Source organism: Carcharhinus amblyrhynchos, chromosome 10 (genome assembly GCF_965287045.1).
Source record: "Carcharhinus amblyrhynchos chromosome 10, sCarAmb.v2.hapA, whole genome shotgun sequence".
NCBI lineage: Eukaryota > Metazoa > Chordata > Chondrichthyes > Carcharhiniformes > Carcharhinidae > Carcharhinus > Carcharhinus amblyrhynchos.
Genome location: NC_137333.1, coordinates 62,364,352 through 62,384,127, shown reverse-complemented (window position 1 = coordinate 62,384,127; position 19,776 = coordinate 62,364,352). Strand labels below are relative to the sequence as shown.

General features: G+C 36.8%; 1 protein-coding gene across 1 annotated transcript in view; it reads right to left on the bottom strand.

Annotated features, from left to right (window-relative positions):
• The window catches only part of mrps9 (mitochondrial ribosomal protein S9), a 98,136-nt gene that overhangs the window by 19,194 nt on the left and 59,166 nt on the right, over positions 1-19,776 (bottom strand). Inside the window, exon 6 of the mRNA XM_080197164.1 lies at positions 7,464-7,549. Coding sequence (XP_080053290.1) covers positions 7,464-7,549 — 86 coding nt within the window. The remainder of the gene's footprint in view (positions 1-7,463; positions 7,550-19,776) is intronic.

Below are 19,776 nucleotides of genomic sequence, written 5' to 3'. Positions count from 1 at the left end.
GGGTGAATTACATCATAAATGTTTGACAGTTTGAATACTGGACCATGTTAACCTATTGCTATCTACTCTCCATACAAAAATTAGGGTCCCAGAGACAATATATTGGAGTAAGACTTTTCCAAAAAATTTTGCTTCACTGCTGTATAATACCTATCAATTATGCATTTAGGCTATATTGAGGAAGGAAGAAAAATGCAAAACCAAAACTTGTTATTTAATTGTTAGCTGGATGATTTCTTAGGAGATACCCAAGAAGGTGGTTGAAAAAAAGTGCGACTACCATTCAAGTGTGCCCATCTGCGAAATGCTGACTAAAATTAACCATACAAGCTAAAGTTATGTATAACCACCGCATGGATTGCAATGCAAAATATTTTCAGCAACAATTTTCACTTGGGAGTGTTATTAATGTGTTTTAGGGTCCATTGCTTCCTAATGCTGAAACTAAAGTTAGAAAATTGGCAGATGTGCAATTTGAGCAGCACCAGGTCCAATAGATCTTCTTTAAGCCACTTCTTGGAATCTGGTGTCATTCTTACTGCAGTCTCCATTCCCAAGAAAACACCAGATGGCATTGTTGTGCAGAACAGGATCAACGCTGCAGCAAATTAAATTACAACGTCAGTGTCAATGATTCATTGCTGGGCACAGCAGGTAATGCATTTGCCTGGGTGAGATGAGCAACGACACAACCTTAATGTTTAAGGGAGGAAAAATACTTTGATGCATGGACACTTTCCAACAAGCCCATCTTTGACACACAGCTTAAGCTTAAAGAAACAAAAATTACACATTATGTTTGGTGACAATCTATTAAAGCAATATATTACAAGGCACAGTTATGGATGTAGGAATGGGCATATGGATATTTTCAAGCTAGCTTGTTTTTGCAAGAAACCCCTGAAACTGCTGAGGTAACAACATTTCTGTGGAAAATTAATAGATTTTAAGTTACTGAAATTAAAGTTAGCATTCCAAGACAAAAATTACTAACATGTGATACGGCAATTCCTCACAAACCAAACAGAGTATCTGAACCAGTAATCATTTATCAACGCTGGTTAAGATCCAAGGTGGTGTCTGAAAGCTGCCGCGGTGACAAATAGCCATTTAAAGGACAAAAACAAATGTATAGACAAGTCCCAACATATCCACTTACAAAATAAGCCAGTTGAAAAGCAATTTCTCTCATCTGGAGTAAACAAATCTAATTTGGTGCTCACAAAGATGCATTATAACAAATCAACACTTCACATGTAGCAAATTAAACACAATGGTGGTGATGGAAATGGAAAGACAAGCTGTACAGTGAGGGCTAGAATTTCACAATATTGCACAATCCAGTCCTCGAGTAAATGATCTGACCTCAAAGCGTGAACTGGCACCTAACGTTAAACAACTAAGAAATCTAGTAAACGGATAACAAAGAAATTTTCAGTACCACAGAATTATATAACCAACCAAATGATGCAAATGTATGTAGTGGCCACGGGTAAAATACTAAATATGACAAGCTCCTGCTATTCCTCAGGAGCATCTGATTACCACAGAGCTCAAAAAAAAGGTGGAAAGGATTAATGCATGTATTACAAGAATGGATCTGGGTAAGGGACCTTTATTGTTTGCAACAGAAAATTAAGCAGGGAAAGGAGCAAACTTTCTCAAATATAGAATTATTCCAGAATGCTTTTCCTCTTATTTTTCTTCCTTCAAAATAAAATGAGTTCTTTTAAAACAGGCTAATAAAAATCCAAGAAATTTTACCCTAATTAGAGGGTTGATTTGATCTGATACAATTAATGGCTGATAATGTCAAAAAAGCTTAAATTTCAATAACTACATATTTTTTAATAATGTCCCAGCAACATCTACACGGCGATAGCCTGCTCAGTTTGGGTTGTGCCAGGACCACTCAGCTCCTGGCCTCCTCATCCGAATATGCACAAAAGAGCTCAACTCAAGAGGTGAGAGTGACTTGACCTTGACATCAAGACAGCATTGACCGAGTGTGGCAATAAGGAGTCCTGGAAAAACTGAAGTCATTGGGAATTAGGAGCACAATCTCAACTGATGGGACTCGCATCTAGAACAAAGGAATATGGTTGTGGTTGTTGGAAGTCAATCATCTCAATCCCAGGAAATCGCTCTAAAAGTTCCTCAGGGTACTATCCTAGACCCAACCATCTTCAGCTGCTTCATCAATAACCTCATCTCCATCATAAACTTCAGATGTGGGGATATTCACTGATGACTGCATGACATTCAGGACCATTTGCAACTCCTCAGACACTGAAGCTGTCCGTGCCATATACAGAAAGCTCTTGACAACATTAAGATTTGGACTGATAAGTGGTGAGTGATGTGCGTGCTGCAAATGACATGCAATGTCCATCTTTAACAAGATGGGATCTAACCATTTCCCCTTGATAGTCAACATTACCATCACTAAATTCTCCACTAATAACATGGATGCTGGAGTAGGCCATTCAGCCCATTGAGCCTGCTCTGCCATTCAATTAGGTCACGATCATTTATCTCAATACCACATTCCTGCACTATCCCCATACCCCATAGGAACATAGGAGCAGGAGTAAACTACTTGGACCATTCAACAAGATCTGAGAGACCGGGAATCTTCAGGCCAATAATTCACTTCCTGACCACCCCCCTCAATCAAAAAAACTGTCCAGGCAGGAGTCAGAAACATGATAGAGTAGCCTCCAGTTGCCAGGATGAGTGCAACTCAAACGTCACCCAAGAAGCTCGACACCATGCAGGACAAAACAGCTCCCCGTTTGATTGCCATTCATACTACCAACTCAATCATTCACTCCTTCCATTACTAATGCCATGTTGTAGCAGTATTTATGTACCACATACAAGACGCACTGTAACAACTTACCAAAGCCAAAGGGCAATTATGAATAGAAAACAGATATTGGCCTTTGTGATGGTGCATATCTGCTGCTCCAATGACAACCTATTAATGTGGACATTCCCACTGAAAGGGAAGTTTACCTTTTAATTGTCCCATAATATTAGCTAAATAGCACAATTTAGCCAGCACTTAGGTTTATTTCTAGAGCGATCAGTTCAAAAGAGTAGAAGCTAAACTTTTGTTGAATCATTTTAAACTATGCTTAGAGTCTTGTGTACTGTTCCAGTTGCTATATTATAAACACGCTGGTCAGGGGGTAAAAGAATTTACAAAGACAATATCAGAACTGCAAGGTTATAACTTTCAGGAATGGATGATCAGTCTGGATCTCTTTGTTTTGAAAAATGAAGAATGACATAATAAAGCACTTTAAAATTCTGAAAGGTTTTGATGGAGTCAACAGAGAGTGTTTTCTCTTGTGAATAAGAACAAACTAGACACAGGCAATATAAGACAGCCACCAAAAAAACTAAATAGCAAATTTAGAACGTATGTCTTTAGCCAGAGGGTGGTGAGAACTTGCCAGTTCTTTTGAATTTGGAGTAGTTGAGGTCAACGGTGTAATTATATTTAAGAGGAAGGTAGGAAGTATGGGGGAGAAAGCGTTGTATGCTGTGTTGATAATAGTTAGATGACAAAGATTGTGAAAAGGCCCAAGTCGAAAATAAACACCAGCAAGAATTAATGTAATTCTATGTTTATCTAGGTAATTTGAAAGGGAGTGCAGGAACAGTTAGACCAAGGGGTGTATCCAGATAAATCTTTGAAGATAACAGGGCAAACTGAAAAAGCTGTTTAAAAAGTATATGGAATCCTCACTTTATTCATAGAAACACGGAGTACAAAGGCAAGGAAGTTATGTTAATCTATGATAAAATGCGAGTTAAACCTCAGGTGGAGTACTGTGTTCAATTCTGGGCATTACATTTCAGAAGGACATCAAGGTCTAAGTTTCATCATGTGAAATTGCTCGAATGATACCAAGGATGAAGACTTTGGTTATATGGAGGGACTGGAGATGCCAAGGTTTTTCTCCTTTGAGCAGAGAAGTTAAAGAGGGATTTGTGGCAAAATAAGATTTAATAATTTCCAAACGGAAGTTGGATAAATACTTGAAGGGAACCTAATTACAAGGATAAGGGGAACAGTAGAAAAGTGCAACTAATTAGAGAGCTCTAGCAAAGAACCATCAAAGGCATGGTGGGTTGAGTGGTCTCCTTTTGACTAACATTTCATGATTCTATAATTCAGTCATGCTGAATTAACAAAAAAAAGTTCTATTAACAACTTAATGATTACTATGCAATGGATAAAAAAGCTGGTAGAATGAACAATTGATTTTTAACTTAATATATTGTATATCAAGTTCTCAGATCTGAACTAGTCTAGGCTGACTAATAAATTACAAGCTATATTATCACATTTGTTGAAAGTACCCAAACTAGTGTGTGAAAACAAATCTATGAACTCCTGTTCATCTCAGTTGGTGTTATACCACCTAGGGAAAAGGATGGAACCAAGAAATGCATTGTGAGGAAAAGGAAACTGTAGACCAATTCAGCTAAATAATTACCAGGAGTATGGTAATTATCCATAAAACTGTGTTTTGCAAAGAGAATGAAAAGCTGCATTCAACTGCACGATATGTCCAACAGTTCAAGGACGGTGTGGCAATGGTTTGAATATTGCCCTTTTGCTTCTATGTCAGGATTGTTGAAACTTGACTAAACTGATGCAATGCAAGTGCCTTCTTTCTGGTGGGGGTCATGATGGTCCTCAACTAAATTAGTCTGCTGAGTTGCAGTCCAGGGTAGAAAAACCTGCTGTAATTTAGCAAGATACATGTTCTCTTTTGGCCATTTTTCCACAGAAAGGATTTGGTGTGGGGCGATGGGGGTGAAAGAACTATTTTAAATATTGTGTACTAAAGCAAGGAGTCTAAGGCAGAAAGTAGTTAAGATTTTACTGAGCTAGCTTTAAACTCAATTTCTTGTTGACTGCAAATAAGAAGTATTTTTTTAAAAAAAACTTATGTCAGGATGTCACTGGCCCTGGGGGCTTGACATGGAATCTGGACAGCTGACTTTTCTTTTCAGTCAATGAATAATGAGAGATAAAACAAGCACAAGATGGGGCAGGACAGTGGCTCAGTGATCAGCACTGCTGCCTCACAGCATCAGATACCCGGGTTCGATTCCCAGCTTGGGTCATTCTGTGTGTGGAGTTTGCATGTTCTCGGGCACTCTGGTTTCCTCCAACAGTCTGAAAGACATGCTGATTAGGTGCACTGGCTGTGCTAAATTCTTCCTCAGTGTACCTGATCAGGCACAGGAGGGCGGGAACTATGGGATTTTCACAGTAACTTCACTGCAGTGTTAATGTAAGTCTACTTGTGACTAATAAATTAACTACTTTAACTTTAGATGCTGCAGAGCAGCAAGGTAGCAAAAGACAGAATATTTTTCCTTTACTGGCTGTGCATTTGCTCTTCTGTTTTGCCTGTACTAGGTCATGTGACTGTGCAGTGGTCAGGAGATGGCAGGGAGTGTTATGATGGCCTGGCTATTAAGGTGTGAGGAAAGCTTGATGGACCAACTGCTTTCTCCCTGTCTGTCAATGGGCATGAAGTTTCTAACAACATTCACTTACACAATCACAAATGTTAAATCTTCAATGAAGGACAGCAATCAGGCAGCTTAACAAAATGCAGCTGCTTCCTTTCTTTATAATAAAAGCACTCATTGATGCACTCTAGAGTGGTAACCTGATGCAGTTTTACTGATACAACTGAAAAGGGTTTTATCAACAAAAATCAACAAAGCATTTTCATTGACTGTCCAGTTCTCCATCTGTGAGTAACTCGATTTAAAATCACTGCAAAATAACTTTAAGAACTATGCTGAGCCATCTAATTCCACCAATGTACACTGTTTGATATGAAAAACTTGTAAAATGTCCTCATTAGTGCCTATACGCCTTAGGCAAAGGAAGTTAGATACGTAAAAGATAATTTTATCTAGCTCGCAAATCCTATCTCAAATTATGTTACTGCTCTACTGCAGCCCTGAATAGTTATACCTTGTCCTTCAAGATGATATCTTACCACACTATAAACTATCTGACAGCTTTACCGCTTTCAATTCAAAAAATGTTTACATACAAATTAGAAGCAGGAGTACACTACTTGGTCCCTCAAGCTTGCTCCACCATTCAATAAGTTCATGGCTGATCTGATTGTAAACTTAGCTCCACATACTTGCCCATCCCCAAAAATCTTTCACCCCTTTTTATATTAGGAATCTAGCTCTGCCTTACAAGTATTCAAAGTCTCTGCCACCACTCTTGAGGAACAGGGTTCCAAAAACATGACTACCCTTCAAGAAAAAAAATCTCCTCATTGGTCTTAAATAGGTGACCCTTATTTTCAAACAGTGACCCCTAGTCCTAGATTCTCCCACAAGAGGAAACATTCTCTCCACTTTCACCCTGTCAAGCCCCCACAAACTCATATGTTTCAATTAAGTCACCTCTTACTCTTTTAAACTCTAATGGATATGAGTCTAACCTGTCCAACTTTTCCCTCATAAGACAACCTGCCCATTCCAGATAATGGTCCAGTAAATCTTCTCTGAACGGCTTCCAATGCATTTACATCCTTCCTTAAAAGGAGTTCAATACTATACACTGCACACAAAGAAAGCTCCACTTTCTTCAAACTAAAAATAGCTAACATTTTAACTTGCACATTCAAAAGTCATTATTATAAACAATGGTCAGAGGCAGGCAAAAATATCAGATAATTAGGTTTAAATGATTCTGATAGACTGAAAATTGTAGTTACATTTTTCATGGCAAATTTATTCAAATGACTTAAGTAATTATTGTGTATCAACATTAGTTATTGTGATTCACATGACTGTAAATAATTACTTCCCCATTTAAAGAGACAAAGAATGGAACTAGCAACTGAAACAGCCACTTTAAAATAAAAGATGCTTTTTCAATTCTTATTTTTTAATCGATTTATTCAAAACACTGTCCATGCCCTTCAGTTGGGAAATGCAAATATGCTTGATATATTAGTATAGTTATTTTTAAGATGCCTTCAATGACTTACTCCAGTACAGTTGTTGACAACCTGTCAAGAGGTGGTTCTGGGTAAGTACTTTGGTTCATTTTATAATGTTGTTAGAAGGAAAAGAAAGACTAGCATTTATATATCACCTTTCACAACCATAGGACATTTAAAGCCAATGAAATACCTTTGCAGAGAAGTCAGTATTGGAATGAAAGAAAAACAGCAGCAATTTGTGGACAACAAGGTGCAATAAACACTAATGTGATAGTGACCAGATAATCAAGCATTAGTTGAGGTATATTGGCCAGAACTGTACACCTTTACTTGATCTCATTTTATCCAAAAAACAGCACTCTCAACAGTGTAGCACTCCCTCAACTCTAAGCTGGAGACTAACATTTTTTTCCCTCTTCTATCACACACTCACTCTTGCAACCAGCAACTTACATTGGCTTGGTATCCAGGGAAAATAATCCTTTGGATCTCAGCTGATCTTCATATATCTGGATGTTTAGAAATTGTTCATAGGTATCCTATAAAAATTTAAATGCAGACCTTTGAGATTTTTTAAAATATAGAAATGGTAAAATGCTGTTTCATGCGTTATAACAATCAATTATAAAGCAAAGTTTTAACACCGTAGGACAATATACATTATACAAGAGAAGCCAGGAATAGAAACACAAAGGGCTATTATTTCTTCTATTTTAGTATTTCAAGAAATTTAAGAGATCATCTTGTCAAAACAGTAATGCAGAATGTATGCACTGATAGGCACAAATACTATTTATTCTAGATATTGAATTCAGTGTATGCATGTGCACAAACAATTATATACAAGTGTTCTAGAGATCCATCAAGTCTAAGATTCTCATATAAACACAAGGGATGTGACACAATTATTCACATTAACTACTTAGTACACAGGTAAATGTGCTCAAAACTATAGGCTGTAGGAATAATGCAACATTCAACATCAAAAACTCTAAAGGGGAAGGCACCTGAAGGTAGAATTTTGTGAAGTATCAAAAGGCCTAATAATTTTTTTCCACAGCAACAAGTATCAAACTAAATTCTGATATTTTTAACGTAGCGCAATGTGAACTTATGCTATATGTTCCATAAATTTATTCAGATCAGGCAGTACATCATAGAGAGCCAGGTGAGTGAGGAATTGAGGAGCAAGTTACACTCGGCTATCAACGTACCTCCTGATTATCAACCAAGGAAAATGCCCCAAGGGAGCAACACGGTGGTACAGTGGTTAGTGCCTCACACCACTGGGTCGTAGGTTCGGATTCCCCACTTGGATCCCTGTGTGGATTTTGCACATTCTTCCCATGTCTGCGTGGGCTTCCTCTGGGTGCTCTGGTTTCCTCTCACAGTCTGAAAGATGTGCTAAGTGCATTGGCCATGCTTAATTCTCACTCCGTGTGCCCGAATAAGCATTGGAGTGTGACAACTAGAAGATTTCACGGTAATTTCATTGCAGTGTTAATGTAAGCCTACTTGTGACACTAATAAATAAACTGAAAAAAACTTTATAACATCAAATTGGTCAAAAATTTTATCCAGTTTCATAGTAATGAATCTGATGCAGAAAAATGTACATAAACTGAGGCCAAAATCAGATTCAACTGCGAAATTCTGTGAACCAGCCTGCAAACGCTCAAATTACTGAAATACAAGTATCAACCTCGGAATTATGCTCCATCACGGAAGAGAGCTGGAGGCCTTTTAAAAGAAAAGTTTGCAACTGCAATAAGTGGTATTATGTTTAGGTGCTAATATTCAATAATTTACCACTAAGGCTGTAATTATATTTCCCCACTACTATTTCCCAAACTTTCCAATAAAGTTATCAAAAACTATTTAATGAATTATTTTAAAACAAAAAAACTGTTTCTTAAAGTCAAACAGAGTAAGGACTCTAAAAACTACATTCCAGCTAATGCATTAATTATATTTACTTCATTAAATCATTTTATTTTCAGTGTGACAGGAAATGCACAGTGGGATGCTTTGTGGAATAAATGCCATATTCCACTGTATCCTGCATACCCAACAAATGGGCTGAAAAAGTATTTTTAGAAATCAATTTAGCTTAGATTAACTGCTTTGTAAAGATGAGGCTCTTTAATACTACCACAACAGCAAATATTTTCTTCCTTTCTCCGATACCAGAGTGACTACAAAGGATTCAAGATATACATGACTGTCTAGAAATAGGTTTAGGCCTGAGATATTGCAATGGTTCCAAAGTTTGATCAATCCCACTTTCCCCTCCAAACAAATCTGGCAAGAAATTCTACCACGGACTACATTTAGACCATGGGGAAATTTACATACCCACAATGGCACTTGTCTGCAGGGACAAAATGTTACACATGGAGGCACTTCCAGTGAATCATAATCGGCACTAGTGCATGGTGAACAGCACAGATATAAACTATGTACATGTTCCTAGAATTGGCTGAGTATATTAAAACTGCTGCCAGAAATCTGTTAAAAAGGAGAATCTGATCAGGAGTGAAGGGTCTATGAGGGAATAACTGTATGGCAGTGATCCAATGATTACCCTGAAGAACTATAAAAGTAGTGTGATATGCTTTTGCTCAGATCATAGGTGATTTGGAATGGAACAGGTACACAATTCATAGTCATTTAGAACAAAGTGAAACAGCTTTAACATTTCCATGGGAAATTCTGGAATTTAAGATTTAAATTTTTGATGCATTCACTTAATTACATGAGCAGCATGAATACCAAAGCTGTTTACAGCATCTGAACCAGTTACCAACATAAACACATCCTCTAATTTACCTATTATTTTATCTGCAGCATTTAAAAGAAAATAGTTTAAATTAGGTAATGTAAAAAGTTCTAAGACAAAATCATATAATCGAGTGAAAAGCAAAAACATGTAATTACTTTTGATAGAAAGCCATCTCCAATCTTAGTTTTAAAAAAAAAACAAATTTCATCTTTTACAGATTTTTTAGATTCACCATGGAATAGCTTCGGTTACCTGATGAATTACAAGTCTAGAAACAATACAGATTAACATAAATTTTCCAAATGACACATGGATTCAGACCAGGACCAGAAAAGGTTCCCATGTATTGCTCCATATATACAATCCCCAAAAAGACTATGCAGCTGACCTTAACAAAGATAGTCCCCCGGTAAATCCGGAGACAGCAAGGTACAGAAAATTGCAAAAGTCCTCATCAATTAGCACCGTAGAAACAATTGCAGTTCTACAAATGTTGAAGCTACCACATTCATATAATGTGCCTTCATATAATGTCTACAAAGTAGAAAAATATCCCTGGTCATGTCACAACATAATTAAACATAAAACAATATGGAGCCAAACAAGATGACAGTAGCACAGGTAATGAATGGCTTGGGTTTTAAGGAACATCTTAGAGAAGGGCCATAGAAACAGAGCGGTTTAGAGAGGAACTAATGACGGCTGAAAGAACAGTTGCCAATTTGAGGAATATGCAAGAGATCAGAGTTGGAGGAAATAGTTAAGAGTGTGTAGAGGAATGAAGAATTGCTAATTTCCTAAGCCTATTTTGTTTGGTAGATTAAAGGGAGCTCTCATCTAAGGGAAAGGTAAGATGCAGGTTGTCAGAAGTGAAATCTTCCCCCAGCAAATAAAACAAAATATGCAATACATTGTGCAATGACCATTTGCATTATGACAATGGCTTTGCTGCAGGTTTCCAGTTCAAATAGTTAAAGAAAAAAATATTAAAAGGATTCTATTTTTGGAGAACAACACAACACTAAATTTTGTTCATCATGACAATTATTTGATGGTTGAACCCCAGCTAGGTTATTTATCAAGAGATAAATCAGTTTTCATCCTTGTCTTCTGGAAATAATCTTAATGCAAAGTGAAATGAATTCAACTTGGTGGATTTGCTTGTAAAACACTATTGTTTCATCTGAAGAAGTAATTTCAAATCCTAAGTTTAACTGATATTTTTCTTCAGCTACCCACCTCAACCATGTTTCAATAGTTTTCAGATGGGTAATCAGATAGAATGGCTTGAGGTGACCACATATCTTAACAGAAGAGAGAGGATTTGTCAGGGATGTACAGCTTTGATTCTGCTACCCGTGATAGAATGGCAGTAACTATCCATGGGCAGTCAGTATATGAGATTATGGAAATATCCTGGTCAAATTGAACAGAGAATTTATAGAAATAAAATGAAAAGATGAATAAAAATAATGTGTGCGCCACATGCTCTGCACACATTGTCATGGACACTGGTCTATAATGAGGGAAATATGCTATGAAAGTTAACTTCAAGGATGCCTCTAGCAACATTATCTGTCAGTTGTTTCCTGCCGTGGCAGACCTAATGATTGCTATCACTGATGTGATACGGGACTATGTGACCAGAAGATATAGGAGATGGAACCTGAGTCATAGTGTACAAGCTGCACAAGACTCAACAAAATGCAGTCAAAATTCACCTTCATGAAGCCATCCTCTTGCTTGATGACAGTTTTATTTTTTAGCCAGCATCTCAGCTTCCTGTTCATGTGGACAACTGCATACAGGATCAGGCTGCCCATGCGCTGGTAAGCTTAGCTAAAGGTCACCTGGATTCCAAAACCTCAATGCAGCTAAGTGTACTGTTGCCACTAGTCTTTAAGTAGCACCAGAATAAGCTTAAGAACAGCACTGAGAAGTTGGCCGGTGACTTCACTCTCCACCAACCACCCACAAACTGAATTAATGCCTGCTGTAGCATTGAGAATTAGAATCACATGGAGTACCATACTTGTGCAGTATTTGCATTTTAAAAAAATGCTTGCTTAAGGTACAAAGAAGGTGCAAATTGGAAGGGTAATTATATGAAATTCTCTGGTAAGTCAGCGTGTGAAGAGGGAGAATCTCAACCCAAGGTGGAAAAAGACTTGAGATAGCAGTCAGGTTGTGAATGAAATTAATATATGTTTAAATGTGTGACTAGTTTTTATGCAGAAAAAGTGCTTGTGTTATGTGTTGTGTTATGAACGGGATTTTTATAACGCTGCTTGAGGAGTGGGGGCCCTCTGAAGCTAAAAGGCGGAAAGCTTCTGTATGGCATTTTACTGAATCATTGTTTCCTTAAACAGAGAAGTCACCTGAAATGTCATTTAGGGAGTGATGTAGTACATTGGCTCATTTCTTCTTTCTCTTGTCCAGAAGAAAAATGTTTCTAATCACTTTCATCAAACTGTATTTCAGACAAAGTTTATGAATGTTCAAAGTTTGAGCTCAGCCTCTTGCTGACTGACAAGCTAAGCTGATAAGTTATATCTGTAGCAAGCATAAGTAAATTAAGTTGGGTGCAGTTCAACTGCAAATGGAAGACTTTCTAAGAAGACAGCTTTTGTATTTTATTACGTCGTCAACTTCATGCAATATTTTGGGGGGTGCATGCATTTTAGGCAGCAGTCAAATTTACTTGAACTTATTTTGGATTTAAATGGTGTTAAATTGCATTCACCTGATTTAGGCACCAAATTCCAATCCCCTTCAAAAACTTCATGGGAAAAAATTTGGAATTTTTAAGAATCTACAGAACAAGATTGTTAATGTTTAAACATATTAGGGATGTAATAAGTTAAAAGTACTTCATTAAAAAAACCATAAATTATCAGTCAAAATATTTGAGAGGCTAATGATTTTTGGTAAGGAGAAAAGTTAAAAATAAGCAAAGATTACCCCTAAAGTAAAAGACAAAATATCCAAGTTTTAATTGTCTGTGAAGGAAACAGTATTACCATAAATTGAAGAAATTCATTCACACCAGTGTCATTCAATCGTCTCCTTCCCAAGTAATAAATCAAAATCAAGCATTGGAAACAAGATATGGCATAAAAGTGCTCAAGTTACCACTTCTTTCAGAATGCAAAATTATGATCTTCTTGAATCAGTTTGTTGAAAATAACATGGCATTATGTAATCTGTTACAATGTTTAACTACATTTTCCAGTGGTATAATTAGTGATTAATTAGCAATGGTTTTGCTGTTCTACTCCCATCAACTCAATTTTTATGGAGAAGGGAGGGAACGCAGAAGAATTGAAGTCTAAAACTAACCTATTATATTCTCTTAAGTAGACTTAATTTTGGACAGTATATTTTGCACAGAGTACTTCAACATAAAAATTATTTAAAACAAAAATTCAAAATACATGGAATGCAGATAAAATAGTTAATCTAGCCTACAATTTGAAAGTTTAAATGATCACTGAATGGAAGGTTAAGCATAATTTGAGATTTGCACTGTGTTCTGCTCAACCATGTGAGAAGCTGACAGTGCCACATTTCAGCTACATCACCTTCTCCGACAACTAAAATGTGGTGTTGCATCCTCTTGAAAATTTGTGTCTGCACTATGAAGCGTTGTACATTATTTCTTGCCACTGCAGGGGTTCAAGTCCATATGGAACCTTCACAAATATTACCACAGATCAAACAGGCAGCATTTCAAGGCAGATTTGACATACCTATTTAAATGAACAGCAGGGGGCCTTGAGCTGCCTCAGGCTGTAGAGGAATAAAACTCTGTGGAGAAGCCTTTGCTGCAGTCCCATTACTCAGCAAAGGCACTTTCTGCATTTATCATTCATTTCATTTCAGCTAGGGCAATAAGCTCATTTGCCCAAGGTCAATGAAGAGTGAAAGGGTTTCAAGAAATTAATGCGCCTGACAAGCCGAGATTTTGTCTTGTAGCTCTCCTCAGAAACAACAGAAGACCCAAAGTGAATTCCTACTGTGCCTAAAGGTTCAAAACCTGTGTTTTAATACATTTTACAGACAGTATTCTGTAAGATTTTGAATATTAATGTGTTAAATGGGATTTGACAGTCATCATCCAATGTAACACTGCAGATCATAACCATCAACGAACTTAAACTAATCTCATTAACATGCTCAGGAAGGACCTAAATCGTAGCTCTTAACCTGCAGAAAAACATTTGAAATTAAATCTGAGAGTGGGTCATAATCATTGATGGCTAAGGTAACAAACAAAAATAGTCTCTAGTGTGTCAAACTCAGCATAAAACTCTCCTGATTTAGCAGCTGAATAGCCCAGTTTGTAAGAAACGTAAATATCACCACGCAGAATGGGTCTTGTGCTGGATTTCACAAATATAGATTGCTTTTATGTTGCCTACGTAATATTTATTAAACATTTGCAAAGAAAACAATAGTACAGTATTGAGTCGGTTAGCAATTTTTTGTGTGTTTTTGCCACTTTTGTGCAAAAATGCTTTGCAAAACAAACATACTGGTGTTATTCTATATCTTGCGCCTGTGCAATTCACATTGGCCAAGAACAGTTTTTAAAAATCCTAAGTGAGCGTTACACTGAAAATTATGCAGCCCTTAGCTAACATCTGGAAATGAGAAAAGGTTTGGCAAGAGTCTGTATAATAAAGCTAAACCAATACAACAATCCGAACACCAGCACCCACATAGCATAGTTTCATTTTCCAAGTTTTTTTAGACTGTCAACTACTTGTCATGCTTTAGAATTCCTTTGCCTTTTCCTAAATTGAATGATTACTTTTATATCCCATTAGGATGCCTGCATTCTAAAATACTTGAGACGGGATATTAGTCTCAAAAGAAGCAAGTGTATCCCCTGGCTTTGTGTTAAAGAACACAGCATACCAAGTCACCTAGCAGATGTAACGTGTTAACATTTCAGCAAGCATTTTAAAACTTTCTACAAAAATGGATTAGAATTGAATTTTATGCACAAGTTCATCAACAACTTCATATTGGAGAATGCAATTGATGGAGATTTTTGAAAAAATAATTCTAGTTATCTTTCATTAACCTTTGGAAAATGGCTACCTCGGAGGTCAAATCACATTTTTTAGCCAGTTTTTACACTACTACATTGTTCCTATAAAATTTAGTTTATCTTTGAGTTCAAATACATTAAAAATTATTTGCATTGTAATCTGAAAGTATTAGGCAAATCTAATATTTGAATTGATAAAACATGCAAGGCAATTGCAACCAATGGGATTAAAACAGTGCCATGGTTCTAAACTTGTACAAGCTTAAGAGTAAGTGCAAATACGTGCTGAAACAAATTCAAGGGCTACACACGCAATATATTTTCTAATACAATTTTGTAGAATGTAATGCTAGCCCTTACCAGCTTCTATTATGAATGTGATAAGAAATTATGGATGCAATATTTCAAAAACACAACAAAACTAACATCAAGTAATAATGGAATAATTTACAGAAAGGACTTCCATGTTCTGATACCAACATTTGTTAAGTGGCTTTCAGGTGATGATCAAGGTGGAATATAGAAGCACGTTTCAAGTATTTTATGATCACCTATACTCTGGATTAGCGTTAGGCCCGGAGCACAATTTTGAATAAACAGATACTTATTTACTCATTCATAGTTTATAAATATTAGAAATTGAGTGAAGAAAAACATGCAAGAGAAAGTGTGTGAGGGAGCAAGAGAAAAAAAAGAAAATGAGAGACAGAGTAGAGCAAAGAGAGTAAAAGAAAAGCAATGCAGAAGAGAGAGAAAAAGACAGAATATAGAAGAGATCACACATGCGAGCTAAAAGTACGTCTTTTCCAACTATATAATATTGTTGACGCTTTAAGTAAACAAAGTCAGTGAAAACATTACAGATGCCCCAACTATAATTATCCAAAGTTCTCTTGATCCAGGAATTAATCCTTTACATTATTTTACACATTTTTCTTAACTGGCAGAGTGATGTGAGGAGAAAACCAGTTACCTTAACACCACTTGCTGGGAAAATACTAGGGTCTATATTTAAGGATAGAGTGACTAAATACCTTAAAGATTTTCAGTTGATCAACGAGTCAGCAAGGATTTGTAATGGGTACGTTCATCTTACAATTGACTTTTTTTTCGTAGCGCTGACTATAACCAAGAGGGGAAAGCCTATTAACTTCCAGATTTTTAAAATAAATTCATTTATTTTAGGTGTTGCTGGTCAGGTCAGTAGTGAGCTGCCTTCTTGAACTGCTGCTGTCCCTGTGGTTTATGTACACACAAAGTGCTGTTAGGGAGAGAATTCCAGGATTTTGACCAAATGGCAGTGAATACATTTCCAAGTCAGTATGGTGAGTGACTCGAGGGAAACTTCCAGGTGGTGTTCCCATGTATCTGCTGTCCTTGCTCTTCTAGAAAGTAGCAATCATGGATTTGGAAGGTACTGTTGAAGGAGCCTTGGTGAGTTGCTGCAGTGCATCTTGTAGATGGTACATGCTGCTGCCACTGTGCATCGGCAGTGCAAGTGCATGTTTATGGATGGGTGCCATTCAAGTAAGCTGCCTTTTCTTGGATTCTGTCAAGCTTCATGACTGTTATTGGAGCTGCATTCATCCAGGCAAATGGAGAGTATTCCATCACACTTCTGACTTGTCTTTTTTAGATTGTGGACAGGTTTTGGGAAGTCAGGAGGTGAGCTACTCCAAGCCTATGATCGGCTCTTGTAGCCACAATATTTATATGACTACTCCAGTTCAGTGTCTCATCAATGGTAATCTTGATTGTGGCCGGATTCAGTGATGGTAATACAATTGAATGTGCAGGGGCGATGGTTAGAATTTCTCTTGTTGGAGATAGTCATTGCCGAGCACTTATGTGGCACAAAATATTACAGGCTACTTGCCAGCCCAAGCCTGGATATTGTCAGAGCTGACAAACGATGATCCAGATTCAAAACATTGGCTCTATTCTCCCTCCACATATTCTGTCAGACCTGAGATTTTTTAACACTTGCGTTTTTGTTTCAGATTCTGGCATCTGCAGTATTTTGCCTTCACCTCACAAAGGAATGTTACCTGAAGTTGGAATTCATCACAGTAAATTACTGACCTGGATAAACAATTGATTGAGTAGGAATAACAGATAGGTGCTCTTATTGGTCGCACAGTGTACTGCAAAATTTGAGGATTGGGACCTCAATCAATCATCATTTGATTGGGTTTAGTTGATGAAGTAGAAACTCACATCCCAAGTTGGCTGAAGCACAAAGATGGGCAGCTTTTCAAGTAGTGTAGATGGAAGTTTAAAATTAGAAAGAAATATTAATAGATTAAGTGAATGGATAGAATTGTGGCAAATGGATTTTAATGCAGACAAATATGAGGTCATCCACTCTGGACCCAAATAGAATAAAACAAAGCACTTTTAAATGACGAAAAGCTACAAGTAGTGGAGGTCCAGAGAGATTTGGCAGCAGGCCATGTACATATATCATTAAAATTTCATTAACAGGTACAGAAAAATAAATCAAAAAGGCTAATGTAATGTGCTGGCCTTAATTTCTAGAGAGCAGGAACACAAGGCAATATAATTCATGCTTTAGCTATACAAAGTCCTGATTAAACCATACTTGAAGTTCCGTGAGGAATTCTGATCACACCTCAGAAAGAGTATACCAGCACTGGAGAGAGTACATAACAGATTTACCCAAATGATACCTGGATTTCAAGGGTTAAATTATGAGAGATTACATAAACTAGGGAAGAAGTGGTGCAGTGAGAACGTGGTAGGACTAGTATTCCAGAGACCCAGGGAATGCTCCAGGTTCAAATCTCACCAAGGCAGATGGTGATACTTGAATTCAATTAAAAAAATCTAGAGTTAAAACATATCACCATTCTTTCACTGTCAAAACCTAGGAACTCCCTCCCTAACAATACTGTGGGTCTACCTACATCAAAGTGGTCCAAGGAGGCAGCTCACCCCTGCCTCATGGGTAATTAGACAATATATACCACATTTAATAAATGCCCACACACCATGGATATATAAAGAAAATAGATTTGAAATCTTCCAGAGGTGATGGAGAGAATTTTTAGTTGCTTGCTGAGTCTCGGACGAAGGGCATTTTGTAAACATTAGCACCAGGTCTTCTAGGAGTGGATTGGAAACGCTTTTAAATGCAAAGTCCAAATCTTTCCGCAAACAGCAACTGATGCTAGGTTAATTGTTCATTTTAAATTTGAGATCAATAGGTTTTTGTAACTGGTTGCTATCAAGGGATATAGATCAAAATCATGGAATACCCTTCTTAACAATACTGCAGCATTTCAAGTAGACAGTTCACCACTGACTTTGAGGGCATTTAGGAATGGACAACAAATGCCGGCCTAGCCAGCAATGCCCACATCCTGTCAAAGTAAAGGTGGGTTTTTGGAGTTCAGTCACAGATCATTCATAATCGCATTAAATGACAGAACAGCTTGATTTGTTAAATAGCCTTCTCCTGTTCTTATGCTCCTAGGTTGGTAGTTGTCAGATCATAATTCGTGAAAGTGTATTAGTTGTCACTATATCGTTCCTTCATATTAAAAAGCTAAGTAATTCTTACTAGTATTTACATTTACCAGAAATTTCTCACTGAATTCTGAAGTGATGGTTTGCTCTAAGTTTATAGCACTAGAAATTCCAAACGCAAACAGACTTTATTTAATGTCTTTAAATTCACTCATGATATTTTCATACTTTAAAAAATTGACATTGATTTTCATTGCATTTCTGTTTAAAGATACAAGTAATATCATGTGATGTAGGACAAATTGATTTTTTTTGACTGAGGAGCAGAAGGTATATTGAATTTGTGACACAGGACCCATAATATTACCAGTGTTCTTTTAAAAAGAAATTACAAGGTGTAGATTTCCTAGTTGTAATCTATTGCAGGCTTGCAACAGTAAAGTACATACTTTAAAGAATTGAACCAGGATAAACTATAATTCTGGGTCGGAATTCATTTGTATTAAGAAATCAAATAAGCAATAAAGCATCACATAAATCTGTATTTCATCACTTCAAGATTTATAAAAAAATTACAAGTTACTTTAACATGTTTTGCTTTATAAATATCATGAGTGTTTGTGTTCACGCACAAGTATACATATCATAATTATTTGTCTCTATTTCCTCCGCATATATAAACTACAATTAAGTGTAAAAGATTACAATTTTACTGGGAGAGAGAGAGAGACAAATGGAGGGGGTTGTGAAAGGAGGAAATGTGATATGGCAATGACCACTTATTCTTTGCCAGTCATTGCTGTTTGAAAAAAAAGTGCAACCTTTTACAAAGTAAATACCCCAACAGAAAACATATCAGCTCAAACACTAATCCTTGTCAATCTGTACAGGAAAAGCAATGGTGAGAAGAACAGCAGCCAACTTGGATCGAATACTGTCCAGCACATAAGCAGGAAACGTACCAAGAAACAAACATATTCAACGACAAAAATACTGCATTAGTGCAATCATAAGCAGTTTGCAAAATCTGTTTTCCCACACCTGCCCCTACTTTAGAGAATACAAGTTAAAATTTCCATCAAGTACCACTTTACCTCATTTATTTTAACCAAAATCTAAATTTGCATCAGCAGAAAGTTTGAACAAATAACACACCTTTTAGATCAGTACTATTTTCACAAGGTTTGAAATGGCACAGGTATTTTACATTCAACTTGTGCAATTCAACTGAACTCAGTGACTCAAAGATGATGCGCCAGATATGTCAGCTTGTTGATTGGTAACCATTTGACAGCTTAGTTAATTGGATAACTGTGTAACTCAGAAGTCCCTCAATATAAATTTGGACATAAATAATTTCAGAAACTGTGTCTGTGCCAACATTGGGAGTAGCAACTAAAAAACCACAATTTATTTTCAATATTCAAAGACTGAATTTA